Consider the following 25,846-nt stretch of genomic DNA (forward strand, 5'->3'; position numbering starts at 1 on the left):
GCTTTAGACTGCAATGTGCTGGTTGGAGCACGGTATCAAATCCCACTGTTTAGAGTAGATGCTTGATGAACCAACAGTGTGTGTATGTGTGCGTGCGTGCATGCGTGCGTGTGTGCGTGCTAGATACTGGGTACTCTCTTACCTCATACTTTCCCTCGTTCTCATTCTTCACCTTCTCCACATCCAGCATTAGGGCCCAGGCCTGGCCTCTCAGCTGTAGTGGGATACCCTTATACACACGCTTTACCATCTGAGAGGAAAGCAGTGGTACACACAGGGGAGACAGGGGTTACACAGGGGAGACAGGGGTTAGACAGGGGAGACAGGGGTTAGACAGGGGGAGACAGGGGTTAGACAGGGGGAGTCAGGGGATCAACAAATGGGGGGGTTGAGGCAGGAGTGTAAATGTTGAGTGAGCATTTCAGGCTAATATAAACATTTATAAACACAAGGAAAGTGTGTGTGTGTGTGTGTGTGTGTGTGTGTGTGTGTGTGTGTGTGTGTGTGTGTGTGAGAGAGAGAGACTCTCACCCTGTCACTGATCCTGTATTTATCCCATTTCTTCACCATCTTCAGCCATTTCTCAACCCTTTCAATTTCCAGGTTATTTTTCTGTCAGGGCGAAACAGAAAATACATTGTAAACTAGGTGAAATGTTATGTATGCAAGATGAAAACACATTTACATGAATAAGGCGCATTTACGCTATACAGTATAGTACAGTAATAAACACAGTACTTACAATGTTTCTTCTAAAATTACAACCAAATAAGCTCCCTTCGTGGGATCATATAAAATATCACTTGACTTGAGAACCTGGTTTCCTGACCCCACTGCTATGACTGGGCATGTGCTGGTTTGTACTGCATTGACATTTAAAATTGATGAGAGTTTATCCAATTCTGCCCAAGGTTAAATGTGGTATTAATTGAATCAATCACAACCACATGACCGGTTCTATGGTGAGAGGAAGCGTAGCTCCCATTCCAGGAGTGAGTGAGTGAGATGCCTAAGGATCGGCTTCGCCTTAGATGGATGTGGCCCTAAGTTAGTGGGAGGGCGGCATGGATTGGCTAATACACACACACAGAGCACGCACTAAGCATTGACACACACACACACACACACACACACACACACAGCTGCACAAGGAACATTACACCTCTATATGTTAGAGGTCACACTTGAAAGGTTAGTTAGTGGCTTCAATATACCGCATAACGGAAACTATAGTGTGTCTCTTTGACCCTTTTCATGCATATGTTGCATTTCCTCCCCTTACCTTCTCCTCATGTGCACTAGGGGTTGGCAGCTCCTTGTCACTGTGTGGGGAGGGGGGGGGGGAATGGACAACATCAGTCAGATTCTGCCAGTAAAGTAATGTGTACAATACTGTACACACAAACCCAGTTTGACTTACTGCAGAAATCCGAAACGGTCGGTGACTCTGTAAATACTGTAGTCTGCATCCTCCCAGGAGTCAATCACCACCCCCTCCTGTCTGCCCTGGAATAACACACAGACAAATCAGAAACAGCACACAGCCAAGGGAAAACATGCAGTAAGTTGGCCTGTTGCTTTTAAATAGTTAATTCAAGTCAGACTTTGGGCCACTGGGAAAAAACACAACACATGTTGTTCTCTAGAGAACAATGCATTTGATTTTAGTACAAGCGCATCATCGCTGTGCCTGTCTCAAAGATGATACAAATGGATGCATTGTGTCTATCTACGCTGTGTTAAATCGCGGCCATTAGAACAGAAAAATACCATTGCCATATGTACATTGTGGCGCAGATATTGCCCAAGGGGCGGAGGACAATTTTCTCTCAGGACTAGTCAATGGACTACATAGATGTGGCTAACTATTAGAAAGCATAGAAAACAATCAGAAAGCAGGTTGCGGGCAAAGAGAGAGAGGGTCGATACATTCAGCCTACAGAAACCAAACCATGCCACCACAGACAAACGATCACAGCGATGGCTCCCTGAGGGTAGACTGCAAATGGTGTCAAGTGTGAGAAAGTGAGGGCTAAAAAGTGCGAGAAAGTGAGGGCTAAAAAGTGTGAGAAAGTGAGGGCTAAAAAATAGGTCCTGGCGGATGTCATTTGGGGTGGAGAACGCAGAGAGAGGAAAGGGGGAGATGGATATAGTTAAACAGTGAAAGGGAGATGAGAAGGAATGTGTGGAAAGCGAGAGAGAGAGACACATGGTCAGAGAACATGCTTGGACTTCGTAATGTTCATCCATGCATACACTACCGTTCAAAAGTTTGGCGTCACTTAGAAATGTCCTTGTTTTTAAAAGAAATACAACATCAAATTGCTCAGAAATACAGTGTAGACATTGCTAATGTTGTAAATTACTATTGTAGCTGGAAACGCCAGATTTCTTATGGAATATCTACATAGGGGCACAGAGGCCCATTATCAGCAACCATCACTCCTTTGTTCGAATGGCACGTTGCATTAGCTAATCCAAGTTCATAATTTTAAAAGGCTAATTAGACTAGTTAAGTATCTGGAGCATCATTGTTTGTGGGTTTGATTATAGACTCAAAATAGCCAGGAATAAACATCTTCTGAAACTCGTGAATCTATTCTTTTTCTGAGAAATTGCCAAGAAACTGAAGATCTCGTACAACGCTGTGTACTACTCCCTTCACAGAACAGCGCAAACTCCGCACTAACCAGAATAGAAAGAGAAGTGGGAGGCACCGGTGCACAACTGAGCAAGAGGACACGTACAAGTGTCTAGTTTGAGAAACAGATGCCTCACTGGCAGCTTCATTAAATAGTACCCACAAAACATCAGTCTCAACGTCAACAGTGAAGAGGTGACTCCGGGATGCTGGCCTTCTAGGCAGAGTTGCAAAGAAAAAGCCATATTTCAGACTGGCCAATAAAAAGACAAATATGGGCAAAATAACACAGACACTGGACAGAGGAAGATTGGAAAAAAGTGTTATGGACAGATTAATCTAAGTTTCAGGTGTTCGGATCACAAAGAAGAACATTCGTGAGACGCAGAAAAAATGAAAATATGCTGGAGGATTGCTTGACGCCATCTGTCAAGCATGGTGGAGGCAATGTGATGTCTGGGGTGCTTTGGTGGCGGTAAAGTGGGAGATTTGTACAGGGTAAAAGGGATCATAAAGAAGGAAGGCTCTCACTCCATTTTGCAATGCCATGCCATACCCTGTGGACGGCGCTTAATTGGAGCCAATTTCCTCCAACAACAGGACAATGACCCAAAGCACAGCTCCAAACTATGCAATAACTATTTAGGGAAGAAGCAGTCAGCTGGTATTCTGTCTAGAATGGAGTGGCCAGCACAGTCACCGGATCTCAACCCTATTGAGCTGTTGTGGGAGTAGCTTAACCGAATGGTACGTAAGAAGTGCCCATCAAGCCAATCCAACTTGCTTCGGGAAGCATGGGGTGAAATATCTACACATTACCTCAACAAATTGACAACTAGAATGCCAAATGTAATTGCTGCAAATGAAGGATTATTTGACGAAAGCAAAGTTTGAAGGACACAATTATTATTTAATTAAAAATCATTATTTATAACCCTTGTCAACGTCTTGACTATATTTCCTATTCATCTTGCATCTCATTTCATGTATGTTTTCATGGAAAACAAGGACATTTCTAAGTGACCCCAAACATTTGAACGGCAGTGTACCTAGCTCTGGCCTGGTGGACCCATGACTGTTTCTGCAATCAACAACACCATCAGAGTACCGGCCAGTCTGACAATTTTTTAAGGGACAATGTGGACCACCCATACTTTCAATGTAGCAACTGTTTGCTTGCAGAGGAAGACAGGAGAGAATTGGCTACTCTTAGCAAACTAGTACCGAAACTAGAATCCACGCTCGTTTACTTTTTCTTTCTCTTCTAGGAGAAAGCAGGATGCCACTCTGGCATGCCACTCTGAATGTTTGAAGGAGTACGGGACTATAAAAATAATCATATTGGCTCCTGGACTCTGTCCATGCATTTCAAGGCTGCATTGAGACAATGACTTATCAAAGACCCAAGACCAGCTCAATCGCTACCACTGTGTCGCTGAGTTGTCATAATGCTGCAGCAAATGTAAGTAACTTACTTCATGTCCCCCTAACTGCCCTGAATGCCTCTGTTGATCCTACATATATTGTATGCAGTAATCATGTGCCTATGAACTAGAGTTATGCTGTTAGTAATGAGGCGGTGTGCCCTAGTAGGAAGTTCACTGTGTACAGCTCACAACAACCTCTCCCTCAATGTGAGCAAGACAAAGGAGCTTAACGTGGACTACAGGAAAAGGAGGGCCGAACAGCCCCCTAATTACCATCGACGGGGCTGTAGTGGAGCGGGTCGAGAGTTTCAAGTTCCTTGGTTTCCACATCATCAATGAACTATCATGGTCCAAACATACCAAGACAATTGTGAAGAGGGCACAAAAAAAACATTTTCCACCTCAGGAGACTGAAAAGATTTTGCATGGGTCCCCAGATCCTCAAAAGGTTCTACAGCTACACCATCGAGAGCATCCTGACCGGTTGCATCACCGCCGGGTATGGTAACTGCTATGCATCTGACCATAAGGCGCTACAGAGGGCAGTGCGTATGGCCCAGTACATCATTGGGGCCAAGCTTCCTGCCATCCAGGACCTATATAATAGGCGGAGTCAGAGGAAAGCCCACAAAATTGTCAGAGACTCCAGTCACCCAAGTCATAAACTGTTTTCTCTGCTACCGCATGGCAAGTGGGACCGGAGCGCCAAGTCTAGGACCAAAAGGCTCCTTAATAGCTTCTACCCCCAGAAGACTGCTGAATAATTAATCAAATGTCCACTGGACTATTTACATTGACTGCTCCCTCCCTCCCCTCCATTTGTTATGTACACTGCTGCTACTCGCTGTTTATTATCTATTTATAGTCACTTCAATTCTACCCACATTTACAAATTACCTCAACTAACCTGTACCCCCCCTCCCGCACACTTGGTACCGGTAACCCCTGATATAGACTCGTTATTGTTATATTGTTGTGTTACTTTTTCTAATTATTTACTTTAGTTTATTTGGTAAATATTTTTTATACATAATTTTAACCCATTTTATAAGAGATTCTCCAAATTGTAAATGGTCCAGGCATTTATACACTGCTCAAAAAAATTAAGGGAACACTAAAATAACACATCCTAGATCTGGATGAATGAAATATTCTTATTAAATACTTTTTCCTTTACATAGTTGAATGTGCTGACAACAAAATCACACAAAAATTATCAATAGAAATCAAATTTATCAACCCATGGAGGTCTGGAGTCACACTCAAAATTAAAGTCTTGTCTGGCAGACATATCAGTGTGGATGACGGATCACCACCTCAAGCTGAACCTCGGCAAGACGGAGCTGCTCTTCCTCCCGGGGAAGGACTGCCCGTTCCATGATCTCGCCATCACGGTTGACAACTCCATCGTGTCCTCCTCCCAGAGCGCTAAGAACCTTGGCGTGATCCTGGACAACACCCTGTCGTTCTCAACTAACATCAAGGCGGTGGCCCGTTCCTGTAGGTTCATGCTCTACAACATCCGCAGAGTACGACCCTGCCTCACACAGGAAGCGGCGCAGGTCCTAATCCAGGCACTTGTCATCTCCCGTCTGGATTACTGCAACTCGCTGTTGGCTGGGCTCCCTGCCTGTGCCATTAAACCCCTACAACTCATCCAGAACGCCGCAGCCCGTCTGGTGTTCAACCTTCCCAAGTTCTCTCACGTCACCCCGCTCCTCCGCTCTCTCCACTGGCTTCCAGTTGAAGCTCGCATCCGCTACAAGACCATGGTGCTTGCCTACGGAGCTGTGAGGGGAACGGCACCTCAGTACCTCCAGGCTCTGATCAGGCCCTACACCCAAACAAGGGCACTGCGTTCATCCACCTCTGGCCTGCTCGCCTCCCTACCACTGAGGAAGTACAGTTCCCGCTCAGCCCAGTCAAAACTGTTCGCTGCTCTGGCCCCCCAATGGTGGAACAAACTCCCTCACGACGCCAGGACAGCGGAGTCAATCACCACCTTCCGGAGACACCTGAAACCCCACCTCTTTAAGGAATACCTAGGATAGGATAAAGTAATCTTTCTCACCCCCCCTTAAAAGATTTAGATGCACTATTGTAAAGTGGCTGTTCCACTGGATGTCATAAGGTGAAAGCACCAATTTGTAAGTCGCTCTGGATAAGAGCGTCTGCTAAATGACTTAAATGTAAATGTAAATGTAAAGTGGAAAACCACACTATAGGCTGATCCAACTTTGATGTAATGTCCTTAAAACAAGTCAAAATGAGGCTCCGTAGTGTGTGTGGCCTCCACGTGCCTGTATGACCTCCCTACAACGCCTGGGCATGCTCCTGATGAGGTGGCGGATGGTCTCCTGAGGGATCTCCCCCCAGACCTGGACTAAAGCATCCGCCAACTCCTGGTGGATGGAGCGAAACATGATGTACCAGATGTGCTCAATTGGATTCAGGTTTGGGGAACGGGCGGGCCAGTCCATAGCATCAATGCCTTCCTCTTGCAGGAACTGCTGACACACTCCAGCCACATGAGGTCTAGCATTGTCTTGCATTAGGAAGAACCCAGGGCCAACAAGGGGTCTGAGGAACCCAGGGCCAACAAGGGGTCTCACAAGGGGTCTGAGGATCTCATCTCGGTACCTAATGGCAGTCAGTTTACCTCTGGCGAGCATATGGAGGGCTGTGCGGCCACCCAAAGAAATGCCACCCCACACCATGACTGACCCACCGTCAAACCGGTCATGCTGGAGGATGTTGCAGGCAGCAGAATGTTCTCCACGGCGTCTCCAGACTGTCACGTCTGTCACCTGGAGGTGAGGGAGGTGTCTGTGAAGCCCAGCCAGTATAAAGTGTGTGTTCTAGGGTTGTGGGTGGACCAGGAGGCCCACCCTCCTGGTATAACTTTTCATTACATTTCATTACATTTCATAATCTTAGCAATTTCTTCTTAGCTAGCTACATAGCCGTCTTTATATCAAAGATAATTGCGTAATTATCGTATTTCGTCGTCCTAACGTATCTGCCCAGCAGCTAGCCAGCTAGCTAACGCCCACCGTCTACATAGCTAGCTACATAGCCGTCTCTGTATCAAAGATAATTGTGTAAATAATTGTGTAGTCTAGAGCGATTTTCTAGGTTACCTAGCCAGCTATTGTCGTTCTTTTAACCTCTTCAGTCGACCCTCTACTTTTTTGAACATTCTGTTAAAAATTGCGCAACATTTCAGCGCCCTGCTACTCATGCCAGGAATATAGTATATGCATTTGCTTAGTCTGTGTGGATAGAAAACACTCAGACGTTTAAAAAACGGGTTAAATCACTGCTGTGGCTTTACCAGAATGGCATTTACATCGAAAAGCACAGGAAAAACTGATCACTGAAAATGGGAAAATATATCCATGCGCTACTTGATCCCATTGATAAAGGTGAACCACAATTAATTGACTGAGGTTGCAGTACCTACAGCTTCCACACGGTGTCTAGAGTCTTGTCATTTCCCTTCGAGTTTTTTCTTGGTCAAACACATGCAGGACACCGTATCTAATCCGGTCTAGGACCGGATATTTTCGTTGAGTTTCTAGCCGGACATTTTTCCAGACGGACAGCTAATGATCTTTACATCGCCTCCTGATGAATTTTATCGCTTATTAACGTTTACTAATACCTAAAGTTGCATTACAAACGTATTTCAAGTGTTTTGTGAAAGTTTATCGTCGACTTTTTGAATTTTAAAAAATGACGTTACGTTTTGAAACAATGTTTTTTTCGTTTATCACACAGTCTACATATAACGATATCTAGGCTTTATATGGACCGATTTAATCGAAATAAAGACCCAAATAGTGTTTATGGGACATCTAGGAGTGCCAACAAAGAAGATGGTGAAAGGTAATGAATGTTTTCTATTTTATTGTGCGGTTTGTGTAACGCCGAAATGCTAATTATTTTGTTTACGTCCCCTGTGGGTCTTTTGGGGTGTTGCATGCTATCAGATAATAGCTTCTCATGCTTTCGCCGAAAAGCATTTTAAAAATCTGACTTGTTGCCTGGATTCACAACGAGTGTAGCTTTAATTCGATACCCTGCATGTGTATTTTAATGAACTTTTGAGTTTTAACTAATACTATTAGCATTTAGCGTAGCGCATTTGCATTTCCAGAGCTCTAGTTGGGAGGCAAGCGTCCCGAGTAGAAGCAACAGGTTAACGCAACGTAACGTAATCAACACTGCTAGCTAGCTAGCCAGCTAGCCCCTGAATCAACAACGCAGCCAGCTATTTGTCGTCCTTAACGTAGGAGACACTGCTAGCTAGCTAACAGCTAGCCAACGTCTACCGATTAGAACTCAACAACCCGGTCGCATCCCGCCTCGCTCCACAGGTAGTATCACATTTTCATTTCATTTCATTACAGTACAACGGTTTGATTTGTTTGATCGTAGCTAGCTACATAGCTAGCTACATAGCCGTCTCTGTATCAAAGATAATTGTGTAGTCTAGAGCGATTTTCTAGGTTACCTAGCCAGCTATTGTCGTTCTTTTAACGCAACGTAACGTAATCAACAACGCAGCCACTGCCAGCTAGCCTACAAAGTCAACAACGCAGCCACTGCCACCTAGCCTACTTCAGCAGTACTGTATCATTTTTAATCATTTTAGTCAATAAGATTCTTGCTACGTAAGCTCAACTTTCTGAACATTCGAGACGTGTAGTCCACTTGTCATTCCAATCTCCTTTGCATTAGCGTAGCCTCTTCTGTAGCCTGTCAACTATGTGTCTGTCTATCCCTGTTCTCTCCTCTCTGCACAGACCATACAAACGCTCCACACCGCGTGGCCGCGGCCACCCTAATCTGGTGGTCCCAGCGCGCACGACCCACGTGGAGTTCCAGGTCTCCGGTAGCCTCTGGAACTGCCGATCTGCGGCCAACAAGGCAGAGTTCATCTCAGCCTATGCCTCCCTCCAGTCCCTCGACTTCTTGGCACTGACGGAAACATGGATCACCACAGATAACACTGCTACTCCTACTGCTCTCTCTTCGTCCGCCCACGTGTTCTCGCACACCCCGAGAGCTTCTGGTCAGCGGGGTGGTGGCACCGGGATCCTCATCTCTCCCAAGTGGTCATTCTCTCTTTCTCCCCTTACCCATCTGTCTATCGCCTCCTTTGAATTCCATGCTGTCACAGTTACCAGCCCTTTCAAGCTTAACATCCTTATCATTTATCGCCCTCCAGGTTCCCTCGGAGAGTTCATCAATGAGCTTGATGCCTTGATAAGCTCCTTTCCTGAGGACGGCTCACCTCTCACAGTTCTGGGCGACTTTAACCTCCCCACGTCTACCTTTGACTCATTCCTCTCTGCCTCTTTCTTTCCACTCCTCTCCTCTTTTGACCTCTCCCTCTCACCTTCCCCCTACTCACAAGGCAGGCAATACGCTCGACCTCATCTTTACTAGATGCTGTTCTTCCACTAACCTCATTGCAACTCCCCTCCAAGTCTCCGACCACTACCTTGTATCCTTTTCCCTCTCGCTCTCATCCAACACTTCCCACACTGCCCCTACTCGGATGGTATCGCGCCGTCCCAACCTTCGCTCTCTCTCCCCCGCTACTCTCTCCTCTTCCATCCTATCATCTCTTCCCTCTGCTCAAACCTTCTCCAACCTATCTCCTGATTCTGCCTCCTCAACCCTCCTCTCCTCCCTTTCTGCATCCTTTGACTCTCTATGTCCCCTATCCTCCAGGCCGGCTCGGTCCTCCCCTCCCGCTCCGTGGCTCGACGACTCATTGCGAGCTCACAGAACAGGGCTCCGGGCAGCCGAGCGGAAATGGAGGAAAACTCCCTCCCTGCGGACCTGGCATCCTTTCACTCCCTCCTCTCTACATTTTCCTCTTCTGTCGCTGCTGCTAAAGCCACTTTCTACCACTCTAAATTCCAAGCATCTGCCTCTAACCCTAGGAAGCTCTTTGCCACCTTCTCCTCCCTCCTGAATCACCCTCCCCCCCTCCTCCTCCTCTCTGCAGATGACTTCGTCAACCATTTTGAAAAGAAGGTCGACGACATCCGATCCTCGTTTGCTAAGTCAAACAACACCGCTGGTTCTGCTCACACTGCCCTACCCTGTGCTCTGACCTCTTTCTCCCCTCTCTCTCAGATGAAATCTTGCGTCTTGTGACGGCCGGCCGCCCAACAACCTGCCCGCTTGACCCTATCCCCTCCTCTCTTCTCCAGACCATTTCCGGAGACCTTCTCCCTTACCTCACCTCGCTCATCAACTCATCCCTGACCGCTGGCTACGTCCCTTCCGTCTTCAAGAGAGCGAGAGTTGCACCCCTTCTGAAAAAACCTACACTCGATCCCTCCGATGTCAACAACTACAGACCAGTATCCCTTCTTTCTTTTCTCTCCAAAACCCTTGAACGTGCCGTCCTTGGCCAGCTCTCCCGCTATCTCTCTCAGAATGACCTTCTTGATCCAAATCAGTCAGGTTTCAAGACTAGTCATTCAACTGAGACTGCTCTTCTCTGTATCACGGAGGCGCTCCGCACTGCTAAAGCTAACTCTCTCTCCTCTGCTCTCATCCTTCTAGACCTATCGGCTGCCTTCGATACTGTGAACCATCAGATCCTCCTCTCCACCCTCTCCGAGTTGGGCATCTCCGGCGCGGCCCACGCTTGGATTGCGTCCTACCTGACAGGTCGCTCCTACCAGGTGGCGTGGCGAGAATCCGTCTCCTCACCACGTGCTCTCACCACTGGTGTCCCCCAGGGTTCTGTTCTAGGCCCTCTCCTATTCTCGCTATACACCAAGTCACTTGGCTCTGTCATAACCTCACATGGTCTCTCCTATCATTGCTATGCAGACAACACACAATTCATCTTCTCCTTTCCCCCTTCTGATGACCAGGTGGCGAATCGCATCTCTGCATGTCTGGCAGACATATCAGTGTGGATGACGGATCACCACCTCAAGCTGAACCTCGGCAAGACGGAGCTGCTCTTCCTCCCGGGGAAGGACTGCCCGTTCCATGATCTCCACATCACGGTTGACAACTCCACTGTGTCCTCCTCCCAGAGCGCTAAGAACCTTGGCGTGATCCTGGACAACACCCTGTCGTTCTCAACTAACATCAAGGCGGTGGCCCGTTCCTGTAGGTTCATGCTCTACAACATCCGCAGAGTACGACCCTGCCTCACACAGGAAGCGGCGCAGGTCCTAATCCAGGCACTTGTCATCTCCCGTCTGGATTACTGCAACTCGCTGTTGGCTGGGCTCCCTGCCTGTGCCATTAAACCCCTACAACTCATCCAGAACGCCGCAGCCCGTCTGGTGTTCAACCTTCCCAAGTTCTCTCACGTCACCCCGCTCCTCCACTCTCTACTGGCTTCCAGTTGAAGCTCGCATCCGCTACAAGACCATGGTGCTTGCCTACGGAGCTGTGAGGGGAACGGCACCTCAGTACCTCCAGGCTCTGATCAGGCCCTACACCCAAACAAGGGCACTGCGTTCATCCACCTCTGGCCTGCTCGCCTCCCTACCACTGAGGAAGTACAGTTCCCGCTCAGCCCAGTCAAAACTGTTCGCTGCTCTGGCCCCCCAATGGTGGAACAAACTCCCTCACGATGCCAGGACAGCGGAGTCAATCACCACCTTCCGGAGACACCTGAAACCCCACCTCTTTAAGGAATACCTAGGATAGGATAAAGTAATCCTTCTCAACCCCCCCCCCTTAAAAGATTTAGATGCACTATTGTAAAGTGGCTGCTCCACTGGATGTCATAAGGTGAATGCACCAATTTGTAAGTCGCTCTGGATAAGAGCGTCTGCTAAATGACTTAAATGTAAAATGTAAATGTGCTCAGTGTGAACCTGCTTTCATCTGTGAAGAGCACAGGGCGCCAGTGGCGAATTTGCCAATCTTGGTGTTCTCTGGCAAATGCCAAACGTCCTGCACGGTGTTGGGCTGTAAGCACAACCCCCACCTGTGGATGTCGGGTCAATCAGTGTTGCTTCCTAAGTGGACAGTTTTATTTCACAGAAGTGTGATTGACTTGGAGTTACATTGTGTTGTTTAAGTGTTCCCTTTATTTTTTTGAGCAGTGTATATAAACTCTAGTCATACTTTATTAAAATACTTTTCAAATTCCGCTATAAATAGCCTGGTTTCCAAATTTTTAAGAGTGTTCTATTGTTTCCAGTACTTGCCTTATATTATCTCCAATGTATCACCCATGTAAACAACCTGTCTAATTAGAATGAATAATGTCTCACAATTCCTTTTCAATTCTATGCGCTATACATTTTGCTAGAATTTTTGCACCACAACACTGAAGTGTAAGGGGGGCCTCCAATTTTTTTAAACGGACTGGATCTTTATATTTCCCACTTGTATCCTGTTTCAGTAATAATAAAATCAGACATTCTTGGTGAGTGTCTGATAATCTACCATTTATATAGGAGTGATTAAAACATGCTAATAACAGTCCTCTGAGTATATCAACAAAGGTTTGGTTTACCTCAACTGTTATGCCATCCAGCCCTGGAGTTTTCCCGGACTTAAAGGCTTTAATTGCATCAAGAAGTTCCTCCACTTTCATTTCACCATCACAAGTCTTTCTGTACGGCTGTTAATGTTACATTATTTTTTTTAAACAATCCATACAATTAGCTTTGGTTAGAGGAGATGGAGGAGACTGAAACAAAAACATACTCTTAAAGTACTTTGCTTCCTCTTTCAAAATATAATTTGGTGAATCATGGGTAACTCCGTCATTTGTAACAAGTTTCAGTCAATTATTTCTGGTAGCATTTCTATGTTGAAGATTTAAAAAGAATTTGGTGCATTTTTCCACATATTCCATCCAGTTTGCTTTATTAATATAATATATTCCACTCTAACTTTCTTGAATAAGTTCCTCCATTTCTTTTTGTTTTTCCTCTAACTTGTGCTTATATGGTATTTTTTTATTGCTATCTATCTGTTCTGTTAGACCTTCTATATCCTTTGTTAGTATGGACTCCTTTGACCTAAATTGCTTTTGTTTTAGAGATGAGTTGTCACGTTCGTCGTAATGATGAGACCAAGGCGCAGCGTGATAAGAATACATTCTTCTTTATTTAAACGAAAAACACTAAACAAACTAACAAAAATGTGCCGCTATGATAAACCGAGTGCTGACATGGAACTACACATAGACAATAACCCACAAAACCAAAATGGAAAAATGGCAACCTAAATAGGATCCCCAATCAGAGACAACGATAAACAGCTGCCTCTGATTGGGAACCAATTCAGGCCAACATAGACCTACATTTACCTAGACAAACCACAACCCCATGGATATACAAAAAAACCTAGACAAGACAAAAACATACATACCACCCTCGTCACACCCTGACCTAACCAAAATAATAAAGAAAACAAAGATAACTAAGGTCAGGGTGTGACATGAGTACTGAATTGCATGGCCTCTAATGTCACATTTAAATGTGTCCCATACAATAAGCGGATATGCTGTACCTATGTTATGTTGAAAAAATGCAGTTACAAATGCATCCTCTAGTTAAAAACAAGTTATTATCCAATAGGCTTTGATTGAATTTCCAATATCTTCGCCCACTTGGAAATTCAGTAAGGGTAATGTACATGCCAATTATCTGATGATCCGACAGCATTCTATCCCCTATCAACACTTTTTTCACTTTTGGTGCCAACGAGAATGACATAAGAAAGAAGTCAAGACGACTAGCTTGATTGAGCCTCCGCCATATATATATCATTAGGATATTTAAGACTCCATATATTCACTAGTTCCAATGTATTCATGACATTCATGACGTCCTGAAGAGCATGAGGGTGATATTTTGTCATGTGATTTCCTTTACGGTCCATTGAGGTATTTAAAACAGTATTATAATCTCCCACCATAATAATAGAGTATTGTATTGCTTGCAGGGGTGATCATTTATTATAAACTCAGCAAAAAAAGAAACGCCCTTTTTCAGGACCCTGTCTTTCAAAGATCATTTGTAAAAATCCAAATAACTACATAGAACTTTATTGCAAAGTGTTTAAACACTGTTTCTCATGCCTGTTCAATGAACCATGAACAATTAATGAACATGCACCTGTGGAACGGTCTTTAAGACACGAACAGCTTACACTAAAGAGGTCTTTATACTGACTCTGAAAAACATCAAAAGAAAGATGCCCAGGGTCCCTGCTCATCTGTGTGAACGTGCCTTAGGCATGCTGCAAGGAGGCATGAGGACTGCAGATGTGGCAAGGGCAAAAAATTGCAATGTCCGTACTGTGAGATGACAGCGCTACAGGGAGACAGGACGGACAGCTGATCGTCCTCGCAGTGGCAGACCACGTGTAACAACACCTGCACAGGTGTGCAGGGGAAGACATGCTCCTCCCTCAGGTGGTACCCTTCCTGCAGGCTCCTACTGACATGACCCTCCAGCATGACAATGCCACCACCAGCCATACTGCTCGTTGTGTGTGTGATTTCCTGCAAGACAGGAATGTCAGTGTTCTGCCATGGTCAGCGAAGAGCCCGGATCTCAATCCCATTGAGTATGTCTGGGACCGGTTGGATCGGAGTGTGAGGGCTAGGGCCATTCCCCCCAGAAATGTCTGGGAACTTGCAGGTGCCTTGGTGGAAGAGTGGTGTAACATCTCACAGCAAGAACTGGCAAATTTGGTTCAGTCCATGAGGAGGAGATGCACTGCAGTACTTAATGCAGCTGGGGGCCACACCAGATACTGACTGTTACTTTGGATTTTGACCCCCCCCCACCCCCCTGTTTGTTCAGGGACATATTATTCCATTTCTGTTAGTCGCATGTCTGTGGAACTTGTTCAGTTTATGTCTCAGTTGTTGGATCTTGTTATGTTCATACAAATATTTACACATGTTAAGTTTGCTGAAAATAAATGCAGTTGACAGTCAGAGGATGTTTCTTTTTTGCCGAGTTTATATACAGTATTTACAAAGAAGCATATGGATCATCATTATTTGAGCCATATCTGTTGATGGTCCAATAACATATTTTAGATCATCCCTCCACCTTGCTGTTTGGACAGTATCAAAATAACTGTTAATTAATATCATCACCCCTTCTGAGTTTCTTTGCCCATGGGAGAAGTATACAGTTGAAGTCGGAAGTTTACATACACATTAGCCAAATACATTTAAACTCAGTTTTTCACAACGACATTTAATCCTAGTAAAAATTCCCTGTCTTAGGTCAGTTGGGATCACCACTTTGTTTTAAGAATGTGAAATGTCAGAATAATAGCAGAGAGAATTATTTATTTCAGCTTTTATTTCTTTTATCACATTCCCGGTAGGCCAGACGTTTAGTATTTGGTAGCATTGCCTTTAAATTGTTTAACTTGGGTCAAACTTTTCAGGTAGCCTTCCACAAGCTTCCCACAATAAGTTGGGTGAATTTTGGTCCATTCCTCCTGACAGAGCTGGTGTAACTGAGTCAGGTTTGTAAGCCTCCTTGCTCGCACACGTTTTTTCAGTTCTTGCCCACTAATTTTCTGTAGGATTGAGGTCAGGGTTTTGTGATGGCCACTCCAATACCTTGATTTTGTTGTCCTTAAGCCATTTTGCCACAACTTTGGAAGTGAGCTTGGGGTCGTTGTTCATTTGGAAGACCCATTTTGACCAAGCTTTAACTTCGTGATTGTCTTGAGATGTTGCTTCAGTATATCCACATAATTTCCCTTCTCACGATGCCATCTATTTTGTGAAATGCACCAGTCCCCCCTGCAGCAAAGCATCCCCACAACATGATGTTGCCACCCCCGTGCTTCACGGTTGGGATGGTGTTCTTCGGCTCGCAAGCCTCCCCCTTTTTCCTCCAAACATAACAATGGTCATTATGGCCAAACAGTTCTATTTCTGTTTCATCAGACCAGAGGGCATTTCTCCAAAAAGTACGATCTCTGCCCCCATGTGCAGTTGCAAACCGTAGTCTAGCTTTTTATGGAGGTTTTGGAGCAGTGGCTTCTTCCTTGCTGAGCAGCCTTTCAGGTTATGTTGATATAGGACTTGGTTTACTGCTCCCAAGGATGAGCCAGACTTGTGGAGGTCTACAATTTATTTTCTGAGGTCTTGGCTGATTTCTTTTGATTTTCCCACGATGTCAGTCACGACATTAAAGGTAGACCTTGGAATACATCCACAGTTACACCTCCAATTGACTCAAATGTTGTCAATTAGCCTATCAGAAGCTTATAAAGTCATTACATAATTGTATGTAATTTACCAAGCTGTTTAAAGGCATACATATAATGTATGTATACTTCTGACCCGTACTGGAATTGTGATACAGTGAGTTATAAATTGAAATAATCTGTCTGTAAGCAATTGTTGGAAAGATTACTTGTGTCCTGCACAAAGTAGATGTCCTAACTGACTTACCAAAACTATAGTTTGTTAACAATACATTTGTGGAGTGGTTGAAAAACAAATGTTAATGACTCCAACGTAAGTGTAAGTAAACTTACAATTGTATTTCACCCCCCAGTCCATTTTCCACTCACCTTCATTTAAAATTTTGAATGAGTTTCATCTAAACAATAGATATTATATTCCCTCTCTTTGAGCCTGGTAAATATTGTTCTTATTTTCTTATTATCTGCTAAGCCATTACAATTATCACTGGCTATGCTTTTTTCACCCTTTCACCATAATGAGATACAAGTTTCAAATCTATTCATCATCAACACTTTTCGTGTACACTTGTAGTATACACATCTCAGTGCAAGAGCCGTCACTGCAGTCCCTGGTTCGAATCCTGGCTGCATCACATCTGGCCGTGATTGGGAGTCCCATAGGGCGGTGCACAATTGGCCTAGCGTTATCCGGGTTTGGCCGGGGTAGGCCGTCATTGTAAATAAGAATTTGTTCTTAACTGACTTGCTTAAAGGTTAAATATATATATATATATATATTTATTCAATGTATTAAAAAGTACCATAGTGATTGAGTGGCCATATACTGTAGCTGTACCATGATATTTGCATTGCTACTAAGTAACCCTTCAATTGTTCTCCACTACTCCACCCGCCAAAGCCCCTAACAAGTTGGGTTGTCATCCCAGTGACCGGCAGACCATCCCCGTCCCCCGGATCCCTAGGCCCCTGATAGGCCAGGACCCATCATTCGAAAAGAGCATACAGTGCCACCCACAGAACAGAAGCAGATTAACAGCTAAAAGTATTTCCATCGCTCTCCCCTCAATTTGCTTTATATATATAGCTATTATGGAAAAATATACATGTATATATTCAAATATCTTGTGTATCTTTAATTTCCATCATTTACAATGAATATGCGTAATAATGTCAGCATTTTGTGCAAAGGATTGTTACCTATAACCAGGATTGCCATTGCATAACATTTTTCTCAAGCAATTATTATTTTAGCAAACAAATATTGTTATTCATCCTATATTGTCCCTAACATCCTTACTCCTTTGCAACAGATGTGATGAATTGATAGAAACTACTGCACTGCTGGAGCTAGGAACACAAGCATTTCGCTACACTCACAATAACATTTGCTAAATATGTGTATGTGACCAATAACATTTTATTTTATTTACATTTTGTTCAAGCTGTTTTCTAGTGACATTTATTTGGATACATCCATAACAATGAGCTAATGAGGCGCAATTTCACCTGGCATAGAAAATGTGCTCTCTCGTCAGGACACTGCTGTTCAGAGGAGCTAGCCAACAACACAGCTAACACAATCACTTCAAACTGAAACTGGAAAAATACTGCAAACTAGCTGTTATTGTTTCATTTGACCGGTTTTTCATTTATATTTATTTGTATATATATATCCATAAAACTGATGCTGATTCATGATTTCGACTGGATGAGAAAAGCTGCCTGTGTCTGTCTCATCCCGACTTCCAACTCCTGACACGTTCATTACTATGCGACAGCTGGAGATCGAACTTGAATACTAAAACAATGTTGCAAATGTCAGAGAGACAGACAGCGAGGTTTATACAAATCTCTTCTGTTGAAAAATAATTGTTAGTCTAAAAGAAATGTAAGATAAAGTCTACATGTTTTTTTTATAGTGGAGATAAAGTTTATAAATTGCCTGGCTGGGCTGATGAGACAGTGGATTGTGCAGTCAGATGGAACAGAGTAAATAGGCATTTTAAAGTCATAGATTTAACTTATGGAATAGACACCGGCTGGAATGCAGTTTTAATCAATCAGCATTCAAGATTACACCCACCCATTGTATAATTAAGCAATAAGGCATGGGGGGGTGTGGTATATGGCCAATATACCATGGCTAAGGTTGTTCATGGAGTGGAGTGGAGTGCCTGGACACACCCATTAGCCGTGTGATATTAACCATATACCACAAACCTCGGAGGTGCCATATTGCTATTATAAAATGGTTACCAACGTAATTAGACCAGTAAAAATAAATGTTTTGTCATACCCGTGGTATATGGTCTGATATTCCACGGCTGTCAGCCAATCAGCATTCAGGGCTTGAACCACCCAGTTTATAATAAGTCATAAACTTGTTTGGCAAGACAACATCAAAGGGCAGCCAAGTTGTTGTCTTTGCCAAACAGAAACAGAAATGGCAACCTGACTAAGCCATCTGCACCTTACATTAAACAGAACACCCACGGTGAATTGCACTAAAGACATGGTGTCTGTACTGTCACCACCTGAGGTCTGAGACAGTGTGTGCTTCTTCTGTTCAGAAGTCAAATACCACATAGACAGTAGAATCCTACAGACAGACAGAAATCAGCTGATTTCAGTTATGGTTCAGTAGCTGAGAGAGACCATGGTGTAATTGATTGCTATGGTCTAGCTGTGGCCGTTGTCACAGGTGTTGCTAAGGCCAGACAGGGTCCCCTCTACAGATGTCCGATCTTAATATGATCACCCTATTGCAGGATAACCTTCCTGCAATGCAACATATGTTTTACTTGTAGTGTATTTAGGGTTTTAAAAAAAGGCTTCTAAAGTTTGTATTTCGACTTTGAAATATCAGACTTAATCTTCTCTTATGTATGTATCAACCCTGCAAAAATGTCCTCGTAACTTATACATTTTTTTGTGGCTGCAGCATTATTTTCCTTCTGTAGCAAACTGGCTCAACTGCAGATCCTATGTACAGTATGTTCTCATGTCTTGTTGCCTGTGAGCTAAATTTAACTCTGTCTCATTCCTACTCGCTCTCTCTTGCTATTTTGAGTGTCAACTCTATCTCATTCGCTGTAGTTCTCCCTCCCTCGCTCTCCCTCCCTCTTGCACTTTCCAGTGTCAGTGTGTCTGCTGACACACATTTGAAGAGGGGACACTGTCAGACAGATATTGCTAGGGTAATTTGGATCGCTTGAAGGTCATGACCTCCAGTTTGTACTAAACAGACTGCATAATCTATCATTTTATAACGTATACTTCTATAGGTTTTATAGAATTAACAACATACATGCACATATGGGCCTATGTAATCACTCGTACAGTATGATTGTGTTTGCCTGGCAACTGTCACTGTTTTAGCTGCATATGTGTGTCTAAATCTCCTCCATATTATATTATATAATCATTTTCTGTTACACAACAAACCACAAGCATGCTATTAGGCTTCTTCATCAACCCACACACACATTGCTTAGCAACACACATACACACATTCAAATTCGGCTTCTCTTTCTTCTCCCTCTTAGAGCGACGGTCACTCTTTTTAACAACACGCTCAAAGAAGTGCGAACTCTTCCTCCTGTGTGAACCAGATGGACAACACGCAGACAGAGAGGACATGTGGTACAGTCAGACGGGATAACTCCGTGACATGTACGGGAAGATGGAATGCATGTTTGTTTAAAGTACAAATTCAGGCCAAAGTGAATTAACATCTGATCATCAAGGACGTGCATTACAAACTGCATTCGCGTGGACACAACAGCTCTGCTGTTTGGTTTTGACTGGTGTGGTTGATCTATTTCCTTGTTTATGGAGGTGATGGAGGTGGTGCAGTCTACCTACATAAGCAGACCAGTCTTAGACTAACTTAGTCATGGATACATCAATGCAGGCCTGGGGCAAAACAGCGCTATTGCTATGCTATGCTATGTGACTAAAATGACTATTACTGGAACTTTGTAATAACTGATGTCTGTGAGCTTTCAAACCTTATCTAGTTCTCTAACTGGAGAGGCTTTTGTTGGACAGGGCGCTTGGGTTATTTTGGTCATCGGGTAATTGAGAAATAACTACGGTGGAAGTGCACATGGCAATTTTAGAGCTTTGAAAACAGTTTACAGCATCCTAAAACCCTCTGAACAGTGTATTTGTTGAACGCCACCCACCGTATCATATTTCAAGATGATGTCAGCGCGTTCCTCTGCTATCCACGTTTCAATGTCTTTCTTCATGTCAATATCTGAAAAGGAAAATAAAATAAAAAAACGTGTCAAATCCGAGATGCTTTGTTTTGCATGGTTGTGGGCAAATGTGTTGGCAAAAATATAACAGACATGCTCTTAATTTTACAGCATGCCAACAAGCCAACCCCAGATGTCGGTCTAACTGACTACTGGATACACATGGGTGATGAATTTAAAACAAGAAGGTGGCTATGTCTGTAAAAAGAGGAGGTGATGTTGTATTTGTCCATTCAGTTGGTAAATTCACTCTATTGTTGATCATAAGCCTGTAACCGTCTCCTGCCACTGTGCCTACAGAGCCCTGAACAGCATGTGTTCGCTCCTCAGCTCAGTGTTGACACAGTGTCACACTACGGCTGAATGCACTTCACATGCCTTCCGTAGTGGGATAGTTTAAAACGTGGTGGGCCACTGTGTGTGTCTATTGGGGAAGATAATGAAAAACCTAGCAAAACTTGCAGATTTGAATGGGTGAAAGGTAAACAGAAAACAGGTTTGAGAAGCAGAGGGCCATATGGATGTACAGTATGTTGGCAGTGTGTGAGGAGGACGTCAGGGTGTCTGTCTGTTCGGTGGACCTGTAATACAAGCCCCTGGGAACCAAGAGTCCTGCCAGTGTTTGGCTGACAGTACCTGCTGTTGGGTGCTGGCTTTTAAACGTGAAAATGTGAAATACGTCGCTGAGGGAGAGAGAAGAACGTAGAACGTTTACATTCTGTCAGGATATGTTATTGTTAGCCATCGGGGATCCTATGGGAGAAGAGACAGTCTGGTGCAAGGCAACAGCCGTGAGTTGAGGAGGAGTGAGCAATTTGGGGTCGAGGTCAGGTCAGATGAAGTGAGGAAGGACAGATGTCACGAAGTTTCTGTCTAGCAACAGAGATGTATTGGCTGTTTAGAGGTGTAGGAGAAGCCTCAGCATAGGAGAAAGGGTTAAATACCAGTGCTTGTGTGAATACGTTTTTTGTTTAATCAGCTGTATGACCCAATGGGTGAATAAGCTTGGATTGAGCTTTATTAAGCGTCCGTGAGTTATTTTTACTCTGTTTATTTAGAACCACTAACCCCACCTTCGTGCTCCCTTCCCCTCTCTCTCTTCACCCTCCTACACGGGAATCTACCTCACACACGCACACGTCTGTGCACAATGAAATTACGTAACGCTAATCCTCCAAAAAGTATGAAGGCAACCAGTTCAAGGGTCCTCAACTGTACGTTGTGTAGGCCTGTTTGAGAACATGGATGGCCAGTGTAGGCCTACAGAAGTTTGCTTCGGTTCGAGAAGTGAATATTGATTTCACCGCCCTCCCAACCCGTTACAAAGCTTTCTGCCCTCACTGAGTTTACCTGTTCACACGTGGCAGTGTAGCATGTTTATGCCTATGCCTCTGTGGTGCTACACACCACAAGCACAGGTTTTGACTCAATCCATCATGTGAACAGACCACATCAGTGGGATCCCTACAGTACAAGAATGTGAATAATGTGCTCTCCAAAACAAAACAGCGGGATGGGCCTAATCCCAGTTAATCCACACTTTCTATGGGCTGCATCATTACCAGTGTCCTGGTTCCAGATCAGTCGTAATCTGGACCACAGCAGGACATATCTCATCACTATCCTTGAGGCCAGGATTACACAACCAATAGTTGTTATTTTCCAACTTGATTGAAAGGCAGCTTCGGTAAAAAAGGAAATGTAATTCCATCACTCTGGTATCTCTTAATTTAGGTTGTGTGACTGGCTTTCAGCCACCGAGTGGAGACGTTTCCATAACGCTGTTTGCAACTACATGCAACAGGAGCATGGCACAAGTCTAATGAAAGATAACTGTATTGTTTATGGTATTCATTTTGAGGGGGCACATGTTGGACATATGTAGACCCTGCACACATCCCTCAAGCACCGGCAGTCAGGCACCGGCAGTCAGGCACAGGCAGCTAGAACAGGGTCGGAGACAGTGTGGGGAGGCAACCTCTCAATGTGAGCAAGACAAAGGAGCTGATTGTGGACGAAAGGAAACGCAGCGCCCGAACAGGCCCCCATTAACATTGGGCTGAAGTGGAGCGGGTCGAGAGTTTCATGTTCCTTGGTGTCCACATCACCAAGAAACTATCACAGTCCAGACACACCAAGACAGTTGTGAAGAGGGCACAACAACACCTTTTCCCCCTCAAGGAGACTGAAAAGATTTGGCATGTGTCCACAGATTCTCAAAACGTTATACAGCTGCACCATCGACAGCATCCTGACCGGTTGCATCACCACCTGGTTGTGGCAATTCCTTGGCATCTGGCCATAAGGCGCTACAGGGAGTACGTCACTGGGGCCGGTGCCAGAGGAAGGCCCAAACAATTGTCAAAGACTCCAGTCACCCAGGTCATAGGCTTGGGGGTAGAAGCTGTTAAGGAGCCTCTTGGTACTAGACTTGGCGCTCTGTGCGGTAGCAGAGAGCACACCCCTCCTAACCAAAGGAACAGAAGTCTCAGTTCGGGACACATCAATATCAATATGGTTGGCTACTGATGGTCAGTAACAGCTTCACCTCTTTACCTCTGATCTTACTTTCAGAACAACAAACTCAGAAGAGGAAACACAGGCGACGGTGATCCTCGCTATTATAATGCGCTGCATGTGCTGCATACTATTCCAAGCATCTGGCTGAAACTGCCATGTGGTCAGTGGTCTGAAATCATAGCAGGCATATGGAGTTACTGAGAATGTCGCTGTTAGCAGGGCAGAGGCCAGAAGAGAGACCAGAGAGGGTTTAAGTAGCCGGTTGTGCCCCAACTGATTGACTATACATCTGGTCCAGAGGAAGTTGACCCACACACACACATACATAGATACAAAGGGAATGAGTCACGAACAGATGAACATGCACAGGAACACACGCACATGCATGAAAAAAAACAACACATAACTAATTGTGCATGACCACAACGATTGATAGCGCATATATACTATTGTGAAACAATAAAGATACTCTTTTCCAGGACTTAAAACAAAAAAAGGAAGGAAATAAGTGTTCCTATGTATTTCACGTCGGGCAACCTATGCAAATCCATCTATTGAATCTTATCCAAAGCAGGAAATCAAGTTACTGTGGTGTTTGTTTATAACCATATTCGCCATGCTACAGAGAAAGGCTACATTGATATCAAGGGGATTTTGCCTGTTGTGAATTAAATGTAATGACATTCATAGCTTATAATTATATTAATGGGGTGTTTTCAGCAGAGAATGACGAAATAGTCTGTTCTGAAAAAGAAGATTAATGCAAACCTTCCATCATTCATAGGGTAAATTACAAGAAAATATTAACTATAACTATACCTATAATGTATTTGCTATATGATCACTGTCTCAGAATTTAACTGCAAGGTTGTGGAGACGCAAAACTATAGCCTATTCAAAAGCAATACAGGCAACGCACAAAAGGCTAAACCAAACCGCACGAGTAGGTGTTGTGGCATTCATCAGCATTTTCATAGCCTATAACGTAGCGTTATGCCAGCAGAATTCTACACGAGAAAACAATAAATGAAATATATAGATTATTTACCTTTTATTGTGGATATCTCTCTGCGCTATCCCTGCAGTATAAATATTATAATTCCCTCTTCTCATTATCCCGTCGCTCCTGGAATTTTAGATCCACGGGAGTTGTCACCCAAATCGCGGAATCGCAACAATAGCCGCGACGTCTACAGTGGGTCCATACTGGAGCACACGGGCTACCTACTTCTAACGGGATAGTGGTTCATTTGTCACTGAACAGTCTGTGGTGGGTGCACTGAGCAGGCGCAGCAGCGTGGCATGCGTGACAGAAATATGCATGCTGTATGATGATGGCTTAAAAAGGTACAGTCCTCCTGCGTTTACAGTCCTATTTTTACGGATCGACTCACCTCATGTACACTGCAGTGGAGGCTGATGTGAAGTATATTATGTGCTTTTTGCGCCCTCTCCTGGCTGTACTGCAGCTTTACACCAACCAAGGTGTAGTATTGTACTCCGGTGTAGAACTGAGCCCTCTAGTATGTTCTTCAGGGCTACAAAATAAGTAAGACTTTATATTATTATATTTGCGTCAATAAAGACTATAAGCATACACCCAGAGTGTTTATTAGCATCAACGATCACTGATTGCAATATACCTTGTATTTTAGTCCATGGCATAATATGGCATGATGTTCAGCATACCACCGGAGTACAAAACAAGCAAGTGAGAATGATTTTATATTTTGAAAACTAAAACATTAAAAAAACAAATGATTATAATTGCACACATTGCAGTGGTACTACATAAGAATTGGTCAATGACTGATAAGGCAACCTGGTCTCAGAGCATTTCGTATTACTCTGTATGTAAAGCCAGTCCCTCCATTAAGTATGATATGTATTAAATTTGTGGATGTCCATCACCCATTTTGTATGATATGTTTTGTATGATATGCACAAGCGGCATTATCGCGGGCACCCCATCCCTGTTTACATCCCTGTTAGTAAGCATTTTTCCTTTACCAAGATAATCCATCCACCTGACAGGTGTGGAATATCAAGAAGCTGATTAAACAGCATGATCACTACACAGGTGCACCTTGTGCTGGGGACAATAAAAGCCACTCTAAAATGTGCCGTTTTGTCACATAACACAATGCCATAGATGTCTCAAGTTGAGGGAGCGTGCAATTGGCATGCTGAATGCAGGGATGTCCACCAGAGCTGAATGCTCTACCATAAGCCATCTCCAACGTCGTTTTAGAGAAATTGGCAGTATGTCCAACAACCGCAGACCAAGTGTATGGCGTCATGTGGGCAAGCGATTTGCTGATGTCAACATTGTGAATAGAGTGCCCTATGGTGGCAGTGGGGTTATGGTATGGGCAGGCATAAGCTATGGACTATAAACACAATTGCATATTATCAATGACAATTTGAATGCACAGATATACCGTGATGAGATCCTGAGGTTCCTTGTCATGCCATTCATCCACCACCATCACCTCATGTTTCAGCATTGATAAGCGTGATGTTTCAAGGATCTGTACACAATTCCTGGAAGCTGAAATGTCCCAGTTCTTCCATGCCCTGCATACTCACTAGACATGACACCCATTGAGCATGTTTGGGATACTCTGGATCAACGTGTATGACAGAGTGTTCAAATGGGACAACATTGGGACAACATTCCACAGGCCAAAATCAACAGCAGAGCTGTTGTGGAGGAAGTTGAGTTTGTGTTTATACAAGACCTCCCGCCCCCACTTTCTGTCAACCAGTCATGTCAATGCGGAGCTATATGGAGCCCT

The 25,846-nt window shown here is 44.1% G+C and overlaps 1 protein-coding gene across 2 annotated transcripts in view; it reads right to left on the minus strand.

Moving 5' to 3' along the window:
* The window catches only part of LOC115113452 (USP6 N-terminal-like protein), a 38,710-nt gene extending 14,384 nt beyond the window's left edge, over positions 1-24,326 (minus strand). The window contains exons 1-7 of one of the 2 annotated variants that reach the window (XM_029641115.2): positions 24,097-24,326; positions 20,454-20,527; positions 19,777-19,864; positions 1,421-1,506; positions 1,283-1,322; positions 532-612; positions 143-250 (exon numbers count right to left, since the gene is read on the minus strand). In XM_029641115.2, coding sequence (XP_029496975.1) covers positions 143-250; positions 532-612; positions 1,283-1,322; positions 1,421-1,506; positions 19,777-19,864; positions 20,454-20,461 — 411 coding nt within the window. In that variant the 5' untranslated portion in view covers positions 20,462-20,527; positions 24,097-24,326. The remainder of the gene's footprint in view (positions 1-142; positions 251-531; positions 613-1,282; positions 1,323-1,420; positions 1,507-19,776; positions 19,865-20,453; positions 20,528-24,096) is intronic. The other variant, XM_029641116.2, reaches the window with a different exon arrangement.
* Between the last annotated feature and the right edge of the window lie 1,520 nt (positions 24,327-25,846).

This window comes from Oncorhynchus nerka, linkage group LG28 (assembly GCF_034236695.1).
Source record: "Oncorhynchus nerka isolate Pitt River linkage group LG28, Oner_Uvic_2.0, whole genome shotgun sequence".
NCBI lineage: Eukaryota > Metazoa > Chordata > Actinopteri > Salmoniformes > Salmonidae > Oncorhynchus > Oncorhynchus nerka.